This window comes from Pipistrellus hanaki (assembly GCF_964339955.1).
Source record: "Pipistrellus hanaki genome assembly, chromosome: 12".
NCBI lineage: Eukaryota > Metazoa > Chordata > Mammalia > Chiroptera > Vespertilionidae > Pipistrellus > Pipistrellus hanaki.
Window position 1 is genome coordinate 33,673 of NC_140514.1, and position 10,811 is coordinate 44,483.

Here is a 10,811-nt window from a genome sequence, read left to right on the forward strand (position 1 = left end):
CCCACACCTCCTACAGGGCCCACACCTCCTACGGGGCCCACACCTCCTACAGGGCCCACACCTACAGGGCCCACACCTCCTACGGGGCCCACACCTCCTAAGGGGTCCACACCTCCTAAGGGGTCCACACCTCCTAAGGGGTCCACACCTCCTATGGGGTCCACACCTCCTACAGGGCCCACACCTCCTATAGGGCCCACACCTCCTGGGGTCAACACCTCCTACAGGGCCTACACCTCCTAAGGGGTCCACACCTCCTCTGGGGTCAACAACTCCTACAGGGCCCACACCTCCTACAGGGCCCACACCTCCTACGGGGCCCACACCTCCTAAGGGGTCCACACCTCCTCTGGGGTCAACAACTCCTACAGGGCCCACACCTCCTACAGGGCCCACACCTCCTACGGGGCCCACACCTCCTAAGGAGTCCACACCTCCTAAGGGGTCCACACCTCCTCTGGGGTCCACACCTCCTACAGGGCCCACACCTCCTACAGGGTCCACACTTCCTATGGGGTCTACACAGCTAAATGGAGTTTTGCAGCACCCTGGACTTGGCCGTGGTCTTCATGGAAATAAGAGTGATCTACTTATTCTCAAGAATGCCTGTCTTTGGATGCCTGTATACGGCAGGTTTGGGCATAAACTACACCCCGGTCAGCAACTTGATTAACAGGTTTGATGCCCAATCCTACCAACTCTAAGCCAGGTGGACACCAAGAACACACTTCAGTCGTAAGTTAAGTAATGCAAAAGGTTACAAACCGTGCTGGCTGTGTTATCTGTGCTCATTCTCCAATGATGGTATTAATAAAACACAGAGATAAATTCTTTTCAAGCAAAAGACTGATGAAACACTGAAAGAAAAATAACGTCCCAAGTATTCAAAACTTTTTACCGCATTCCATCCTCAGGAAGACCTAGAGCATGACGTTCACCCTTTTTCGTCTCACAGCACATAAACTAATTAGCAAAGTGCTGCACAAACCAATATCTATATTTTTGGCCAATCTGAAAAAAAAATGGTATTATTTTGATTCATTCAATTCATTCCTAATTTTCTCAAAGTCGCTCAGCAAATTGGGGATGGCTATTGTTGTATTGGCTGTTGTTTTTTGGTTTTGTTTTGTTTTGTTTTGTTGTTGTTGTTTTCACAATCTGAGGGAAAAGAGGCCAGTACCCCTGAGTAAACAGTCAGGTATGTTTTACAAATTCTTCTGGCACACAAGTCATAAATCGCTTATGGGGCCTTCCATGCTATGGGACTCGAGATGTCACTTCTCTCCTCATTTGTACTGGTAACGTGACGCGTTACAGTCAGGAAAAAAGGAAGGAAAGAAAGAGATGGGAAGTGATCACGGACAGACACTTGCTGATTATCTCCACAAGGTTCACGTTCATAAATTAATAATAAAAGATAAAAAATACTTTATTTCTTTAGTAGAGAATATACACTATTGTACTCCCCTTGCAAGAAGCATATAAGAGAAATTGTTTAGAAAACGCAATAACATCTGGTCTAATGCTTTATGGTCCCACCGGCCCCACTGCCACCACACTCAACAAGCAGCTGCGGAAAAGGGCAGTGATCAGTACAGCCTTCCTGTCACTCCAGGGCCCATGACCACAGTTCACAGACCAGAAACCAATGTTTGGGACAAGGATCTGTTCCCCTCACACACGGACCCTCCCGTCAGCTCGCTGGGAGCCTGCACCCACCTCTTAGTGAGATAAGACAGGCCCTGATCCTCACGTCTCCCACAGTTTTTCCTCTCCGTTGTGTTTAATAGGTTATTCTATATGCCGTTCTTTCATGGACAAAGGAAACTGAGCTGCCACAGTAACTACTGCTCATTCTTTTTAAAAGCAATTACAAGCTTTTTCTTCACTCAGATTGAGGTGAAATTTTGGTTTACTCAAAGTCGCTCAGCAAGTTTCTGTTAGAAAAGGACTTCTCGCCCCCCAGCACACACTCAGCACAATCCTCATCTACTCCAGAATTCACTCCCAGGGACCCTCCCCCCTGCACCATGCCCCCCATCCCCCCAAGTGCAAATGCTTCTGGAAGATCTTGGTGGTTTTAAAACAGAAACCAATTTTTTTTTTCAAAAAACGATTTTTTTCATCTATTCTATGGAAGGTGAATCTACACCAATAATATACACTTGACCTAAGTTTTAGTTCATCCCACTCTGAGTTTAGAAAGGCACAAAGCAATTTTACTTTAAGTCTTCGCATAAAATTCCTGGGACGGCTACGAATGAGCAGATGGGGTAGGGTGCAGAAGATCCCTCAAACACACTCATCCCTGACACTGTCGTGTTTAACCAAGTGCAGGCCCATGAACAACAGTGTTTCAGAGGAATGACTGGAGGGCGGGGGGCAGGGGGGTAGGTGGGGAGAGGATGCACTGTCTTTCGGCAGAGTCCACACTGAGAAGGTCCATTGTCCGCTGCACAGCCTCCAATGCAGACCTGGGCTGTGCAAACAGCTGTCCGCCCAGAGCACTTTGCAGAGCAGAGAACACTACTCACAGGCAAAATTGAAATGCAATTAGATAGCAAATATGAAAAGCGAAGCAGAAGAAAGTAGAAGAGGATGGTAAAACTAAAATTATGTGACATGAATAAAACTATTTGAAGACTTGATAACTGTGTAAAAATAAATATTTAAGTAAGTCAAAGACCTACTCTTCTAGTAAAACAATTACAAAAATATAATATCATAGTCAACGAATACACATATATACCAACATGAACTGGTTTAGAACTATTTCACCATTGAAAAACTCATTTCTCTCCCCTCCATATTCTTCTCTCCCATAATCTTCTTCTTGAAGAGAGGCATTTTGATAAAACAACAAGAGCTCTGAAAGACTTGTCAGGTGAAAGTTTTTTCATCGTCATGGACTCAGATTTCTCTCACAGAGTCTGACCTGAAGGCTATTTCTTTACTCCGGGTGCTGTGAGCCGGCTCAGCATCTGGTCACACCAACTTCATATCAACAAGGATCTGACCCTTGACTCCCAGCCACCTGGAGGCCGCCCCTCCTGGCAAACGTGCCCTTTGCACAGAGCTGAGCCAGTGCCACCTCCCAACCACGGATGACACACGGCGGGGCGGGGCCTGAGCTGCAGAGCCCAGACCCTGGCTCCTTCCGGGAGATTCCGCACAGCTAGGAACAGGAAAGCTGGTGACGGGAACTGCCTCTCCAAAATGGTCCTACACAAGAAGAGTACTTCAGCGTATTTCAGCTCTCACTCATCTTTTCATGGCATTTGTGCTTGTCTGCCCCCCAGTGGGAGTGGCGCGAAGGGGAATGACAGAGGAGCCCTCCAGGGACTGGAAACGTGCTGAGTCATTAAAGCAGCCACCAGTGCCTGGTGCACACACCGCACGATGCTGAGACGTGTGCATCAGGTGTGAGCCCCCGGGGCAGAGACACCGACTTGGGTTCCAGAACTTGGATTCAGAGAACTGAAAGCAGTCGATACCATGGCAGGCTTGGTTTTCACACTCTTTTGGCTTTTTAAGTAAACTGAGACATTGTTAAAATGCCTCCCAGCAAACAAGTCAGAAAGATGCCCTGAAAGTGTTTACTCTGGAGGCCAGAGTGGGTCCACCTCAAACAAGGAAGCATCTCCAGGGGTTTATGCTGTGTCACTCGGCTAATTCTTGATTTCTAAGTTCCAGGGACCCATCTTCTCCTCAGCATCCCCAACCTTCGGGAGTTCCGGAAGCTTCTTCAGTAGAGTTCTTTACTCCTGGAAAAAAACAATCGTGTGGTCACTTGGGTGCACTGGACCAAGCCTGTGGCAGTGATCATGGCCCTGGGGCCCCCAGTCCTCCAGGACATATTTCAAGGAGCCCCATGGTTGGGAAGGCTCCCCCTGAGGAGTAAGAAAAGCTATCAATCAACACCAGTCCAGGCCGACACTGCAAGGCCACACATACCCCAGGGCTCCCTGTAGACCTCGGTTCTGTGATATTTGCAGCATTATCTTGTATCACAGAAATGCACACCTGAAACCTGTATGAGCCTATTGACCAATGTCACCCCAACATGTTTAAAAATGCATACATTTCCTTTTTGCATTTTACATTTAGAAAAGAAGTTGGCAGCCTTAGTAAAGAGCCATCTGGTCTCTCTGTCAGACAAATACCGGTCTTCTTGCGGCCTTTTCCTGGATGTTTGAAATCAGTTTCCCTCCACCTGTTCATGGGCGGTAAAGAAAATGTCTGAATATTGGTAAAGCCAGTATGCACTGTCTCAGAGCTGAAGGACAAAACAGAAAACAAGGCAGGCAGCCCAAATACATACCTGCAGGCAAACAAACCCCACCCTTTCCAAACAAATCTCCCTAAAAGGCCCAGGGCTGACTGAAGACAGGAAGGGGTGCCTCACAGTTACTCAAGGTTGTTCACCTAAAAGGCTCAGCTAGGGACCCAGCTAGGAACCCACCCAGCGGTGGCTCAGCAAAGGAGCAGGAGGCAGGAGTGTGAGTGTGTGTGAGTGTGTGTGTGTGTGTGTGTGTGTGTGTGTCTACACCCCCAGGGCATATGTACAAGTTCTGCCCATCAGGGCTGGGACCCACAGCTTTCCTTTTTTACTGAAGAATGATGTGAAGCGTGCTGGGAAACACTTGAGATTTTTGCCTTAAAATTGAACAATGTTTATCCCAAAGGACACGTTACCATTCTCTTACAACAGTATTAAAACCAGTAACATAGATCCAAAGCCACACAGCAGAGACCAAAATTTTGGCAGCCCTGCCTTTGCAGCAACTTGAAGGACAGGAAGATGACTAAGCGCCAGCAGACACAGAAGCAATTTTCGAGAATTATACACTGGGAAACGGAACACAAAATCACCCACGTGTAGCTGCCTGTTACGATCTTCATGGGGTCACTGCACATTCTGAGTCATTCCCCAGCTCTGAACTCTACCTTTTGAAAAGTAGACATTTTTACTCCACAGGGGTAATAACCCATCAACTTGTTCTTTAATTCTGGATGCTATATTTTAATTTCAGTTGATAATAATTCCGCTACCTACCATTGGGACAAAAACCTCCAGGCAAACTATATTTGTTTTTATTTTCATTTAGAAAGCAAACCAATTTGATTTTCTGAATTTTTCATGAAATCCAATAATGAATCTGTATGAATGCCAACACAAATGTGCTAATAGACTAGAGAAAAATCTCAGCTTGCATTCCTGCTTCCACAGCTTCCAGAAGTGATGGAATTCGTCTCAAACAAGGAACCCCATGACGATAGGCGGCAGGTCGGCTGCCAGAGGACCCTCGCAGCAGAAGGGGTGGGGCCTGCTCCAAGTCTTCACCCAGCTCTCTCCACTGGACCTTCTTCACGGGAGCGTGCAGGTGTCCGTCCAGGGGGCTGTGACCAAAAGCAGATGTCGCCTCGGTCCCAGGGAGCTGGACAGACACTCATTTCCTCCTCCCAACCCTCCAACTACCCAGACGTGGGTCTCCTGGGGTCACGTCCCCAGGACTCCGGCTCTGTTCTGTGAAGCAAATACCTGCAGTGCTGGTGGCTGCTGAGGCAGAGAAAGCTGGGCCCACTCGGTGACTCTCCATTTCTCTGCTCAGATGATAGGGGACACTGCCCCCCACCCCCACTCAATCATACAGGATCGAGAGAGAGGAAGAGGGTGACCCCATGAACCTCTCTCTGTTCTGCATGGCTTCACTCTTGGCAGTTCCTGTCTGTTCTCTCTGCCTTGACATTAACTGCTCCCATGTCAGGCTGACCACACTTCTAACACTTTCCTAGGCTCAGCCCTAACTCAGGGCCTTGGGAAGGTTCCTCACGGACTGCATCCCAACTTCTGCTCAGGATCTGCTTTGATGTTGGAGCCCTGAGCCTGGGTAGGTCTGGGTTCAGAGGGGCCAAAGGGGAGTCTTTTTATGATCCTGTTGTCGAGTTTTGTTTCGGTTTGTCTGTGCATTGCTTGTCCTCACCACTATTTACCCTCCAGTCCACCTGCCATATGTGCCTAAACCACAGGGTGGGGCTCTGGAAAGCAGAGGGACCTACTTATAAACGTACATTTTGCATTTCCAATAGATATTGCTGCTTTCTTTTCTTTTTTTTTGGGGGGGGGGGGTCCAATCAGGAAACCTGGATACACAGATCACAAGGTGCAGAGTTGGAGACCCTCCCTCCACCTTCCTTTTATGGACAACAGATGCCCTAAGTGCAAGGTGGTGATGGACAGAAGACAGGCCTACCAGGCCCCAGGTCAGAGCTCTATGCACCTGACCATGTCCCTCTGGGACCACCTGAGCCCCTAAAACTTGCATCCTCCATACCAAGATACTCACAGTGCCTGCATTTCACCTCATTGCCAACAAGAGAGTCTATGAAAAACACAGTAAAACCTTTTTGTGCTTAAATGTTGACTATCTATTTACACCCACTGGGAGGCTGATGCTAAGTGGAAGATAATCTTCAATAAATTATAAGAAGGAACTTAGGTCATGATCCCTCCAGGTCCAAAACAGACAATGACCTCCTCTCTCCTCCATGCTAACGTTCACACCTGAACTAGGGCCATGGCCCCTAGGGACCTTACCCTCAAGTGTCTCTTCCATCCTCACACACAGGGAAGCTGTGACACACACACATCTGTGGCGCCTCCCTTAAAAGCCTAAACCCTGACACTATGTCCTTAATTAGTTTATGTCGAGGACAGACAAAATACTTCCATCACATGATTTAAAAAAAATTATACCAAGTTGTCACTAAAGGATAGAAAAGAAAAAATACTGTAACCTTTAAATTCTTTTTTTTTAAATATATTTCATTGATTTTTCACAGAGAGGAAGGGAGAGAGATAGAGAGCCAGAAACGTCGATGAGAGAGAAACATCGACCAGCTGCCCCCTGACACCCCCCACCGGGGACGCGCTAGCAACCAAGGCACATGCCCCTGACAGGAATCGAACCCGGGACCCTTCAGTCCGCAGACTGAAGCTCCACCACTGAGCCAAACCAGCTTCGGCAACCTTTAAATTCTTGGTTCTCATAAGAGAACCCTGAAAAAGTGCGGCCTGCGCTCCCTTCTCTGTCCCTGAAAATGCCCCCACATGTGCCAGGAAGGGGGTACAGGTGACTGTGGGGACCAGCGCTCCGTAGTCCCTCAGCAGAGAAGAACCGACATCAACCCTGGGCCGGTGTCTCAGGGCAAAAGCAACCTCAGGTGGGGCCCTTAGAGGCGCATGAGCTTATGGAATCAGGGCCACGCGGTGCTCAAAGGCACGGAGAGAACCTGGTCCAGCGTTCACCAACAGAAGCTCCTTGTACACGGAGCTGTCCCGGGACAAAGCTCTCAAACAGTGTGAAATATATTTAGCCAAAGAGAGCTCTGTCCACTAAATGATGCCTAACTGCCCACACAAGGTCCTGCAGGGCCCCCTCCCAGCGCCAGCTGGCCAAGGCCTCCAGGCTGTGCGAGGCCCGCCCTCCAGGGGGTCAGCTCTGACCGAACCCCAGGACGCGCCCAGCCACGCGGAGCAGGGCTGCGGGCTATTTCCAAGCACAGCAGGGGCACAGCTGTGCTTCCTCTTCCATGTGAATAAGTCAGCCGGCTGGTGCTCCACACAGAATCAGGTTCCAGGCCATCAGAAGTGGCACAGTCACAGGCAAGGGCGTGGGAGAGGGAACCTGGGCTGTCACGTCGCCCGGACTCCACATCTCACTCTCCGGGTCCCTCCCCACGTCAGAGGCCTGCCCACCGCTCCACGCAGCTCTGCCACCCACGCGGCCCTCAGACGCGCGCGAAGACACCGCGGTGGCTCACCCGGGGGTCCCGGCCTCGGCGCGGAGGTCACGCGGGCCCTGCCGCCGTGGCGCCGGCGTCTCCGCGGCCTTCCTGCAGGTGTACAGCCACTTGATGATGCGCGCGTTCCTCTCCACGACCGAGGGGCCGCTGGGCGCCTGCTCCGTCAGCTCCTCCTCCTGCAGCCCCTCGTCGCCGCAGCTGCGCCGCGAGAAGCCGCCCTCGGAGGTGGCGACGCTCACGCTGCGGACCAGGAGGGCGCCCTGGTCCGACCCCGCGGAGAAGTTCTCCCGCCCGAGCGCCTCCACCACCTCGGGCTCCAGCCCGCAGAACTGGAAGAAGGTGTCGAACTCGGCAGCGGACATGGAGTAGCGGGAGCTGAGGTCCGACTGCGAGCGCTGCAGACCCCTGCGCCTGGCCGCCTGCACCTCGCGGGTCCCCGACGCGGCCCGGGCGCTGGGGCGCGCGGGGGAGGTCAGGGGTGCGGCCGGGGGAGCGGCCGGGACGCTGGGGCGCGCCGTCGGGGGAGCAGCCAGGATGATGGGGCACGCAGGGGACATTGGGGGAGCGGCCGGGACGCTGGGGCGTGCGGGGGAGATCAGAGGTGCAGCTGGGACGCTGAGGCGCGCCGTCGAGGGAGAGGTCGGGACACTGTGGCGCGCGGGGGACATCAGGGGAGCGGCCGGGGCGCTGGAGCGCGCGGGGGAGATCGGGAGTGCGGCCGGAGGTGCGGCCGGGACGCTGGGACGCGCGGGACGTGCGGGGGCCGCGGCAGAGCCCGGCTTCGTTGGAGTCACCTCCGCGCCCGCGGCCCTGCCCTTCTCTCCCGCCGGGGACGTCTCCGGGAGCGTGGGCGTCCTGTCCTTACGCGGCCCCGGGAGGAGCTTCTTCGCCAGGCCGCCCTGGAGGCCGTCGGCGCCCGGCCCGCGCGCGAACTCGCACTTCTGCCGGTACATGACCAGCGAGTCCGGCCGCAGCGGCTTCCGCGCTATCGCCCTGCGCGCCACGGCACCGGGGGCGCGGGCCGGGGGCCGCGGGTCGACCGCCTGTCCTTCGCCCACCGCGGGGTTGCTGCCCTCGGAGGCCGGGCCCCGGGCCGTCGTCGCCGGCAGAGCCCGCACGTACTTGGCGCGGTCGGCCGCCAGCCTCTCCACCGCGCTCCTGCGTGCGGCCGGCGCCGCGTCCGGGGGCCGGGGCAGCAGCCGCTCCATCGGGGGCGCGTCCGGGCTGGGCAGCGCGCGCATCCCACCGCACCGCCGCGGGGCTCCGGCTGCGGAGAGGCCGGGCTGCGGCGCGTTGGTCCGGGGTCGATTCCAAAGTCCAAGCAAGGCAGGCACCGGCCTCCGCACCTGACGCCCAGGTCCGGACACTGCCGAGAGCGAGCCCAGCCGAGTGGAGTCGCTAATGGGCCTGCTCCCGGCTCCTCGCAGCCGGCACTGCCGCCTTCCCAGCCCGGTAGAGGCTCAGCACCCGTCCCGCCCGCTCACCTTCCGCCGCTCCGCTCCGCCCCGCCCCTCCCGCCCGCTCCGCCCTGCCCTGGCCTCGCCTCCCTCCCGCACCTCCAGCCCCGCACTTCCCGCCGCTCTGCTCCGCCCTCCACGCATCCAGCCCCTGCGCTCCCGGGGCTGGGAGGGCGTGGCAGCCAGGTCCCCGCTCCTCCTCCCCCTGAGAGCCAGGTCAGCGCTGGAGGCCAGCACCTCCTTGGCGGAAGAAAGGGCTGCCCACCCTCCCCAGGCAGGTGTCTCACTTCCTTTGAACTGTTAAGGTTGACCTCAGGGTGTTTGGAAACTTGACTTTAGTTTCCCAAGTTTCTACTTGAGCACAGATATTTATTATCAGAAAAGAAACCGACAGAAAGGAAAGAGGAGGTGCAGAAGAGACTGTCTGTGTTGGGCGGAAAGAACCCAGGAACCACAGGGACCTGGGTCAGGTCCAGCGCAGTTAATGGCCGGCTGTGACCCTGACCCGGATCCGAGTAGGACTCAGAGGGCAGGCGGGCGAGGTCCCTGGGTTTGGATGAAGCCCGACCAAATGACAGAATAACTGCTGTTTTTACTGTGACCAAGGCAACGGGAAACCACGGGCTCACAAGACAAGTGGAACAGCCCAGGTACGCCGAACGTGTAAGAGAAAATATTTCCAAAATTCCATTATTTCCAAAAGCTGGACATAGAACCAGAAGTATCTGCTGGAGTGCAATGCCCACCTTCTCTCTGTGTTCAGGCCAGCTCCTCTCCCAGCTGTGGCTGCTTCTGCTCCTGGCGGCAGGAGGGAAAGCATCTGAGACCTGTGGACACCAAAGGTGGAGTCAGCAGTGCAGCAGCAGAATGAACAGAACCAGGTTTGGCTCACTCAGGGAAGCCCCCTCTCCTCCCCCTCACCAAACAGCAGCAGGTGTGTGTCAAGGGGACCTTGAGACCTTAACCCCTGAAAGGCCAAACCCCATAGTCAGGGAGGAAGTACAAGAAGCCCGGTCTCCTGAGACCCAAATTAGCCACCTCCACTAATTGGAGCGCATGGGAAGATGGCTGTGGTCCTTCAGGTCGACGGCAAGGAGGTGGAGATAAAGCGTGAGCAAACGGAGGTTTACAGTTGTTCATATGGAAAATAATACAACTAAATAGTAGGGCAATAATAGGCTGTTAGTGCAGTCACAACTGTAAAAAAGACATACATTTGTTGAATTATTTCTATATGTCGGAGGCTATATTTTCCACGGATTTCCACAGTGGGAGTCACCACTGTAGCCCAGACTAGTTATTGGAAGATCAGCAATTCTTTTCTCTAGTCTCCTAAACCTGTTTTAATGCAAGCCTATTTCCTCTTACTGATTTCCATACGGTTTTGGAAAAACAGATCAATCTCTCTTTATAACCACCGTCTGCAAAACAATGAAAAAGTGCTTCACGTGATAACTGCCTTCCCAGTTTCCTCTATTCAGGCCTCACCTTCACTCACAGGTTTTCATTCTCTTTCCTAGAAACCACTCCATGGAAGCTTGGAACTTC

The 10,811-nt window shown here is 53.4% G+C and overlaps 1 protein-coding gene across 1 annotated transcript; it reads right to left on the reverse strand.

The window, feature by feature from the left end:
* Positions 1-1,418: 1,418 nt before the first annotated feature.
* Positions 1,419-9,177, reverse strand: FAM110C (family with sequence similarity 110 member C). Its single transcript, XM_084900716.1, has 2 exons — positions 7,825-9,177; positions 1,419-3,764 (listed from the first exon to the last, which is right to left on the reverse strand). Exons 1-2 carry the CDS (start codon positions 9,045-9,047, stop codon positions 3,746-3,748), a joined length of 1,242 nt encoding a protein of 413 aa, XP_084756842.1. The 5' UTR covers positions 9,048-9,177; the 3' UTR covers positions 1,419-3,745.
* Between the last annotated feature and the right edge of the window lie 1,634 nt (positions 9,178-10,811).

Coding starts and splice junctions, on each gene's coding strand:
- FAM110C (XM_084900716.1), bottom strand. CDS start 9,047: ATGCGCGCGCTGCCCAGCCCGGACGCGCCCCCGATGGAGCGGCTGCTG.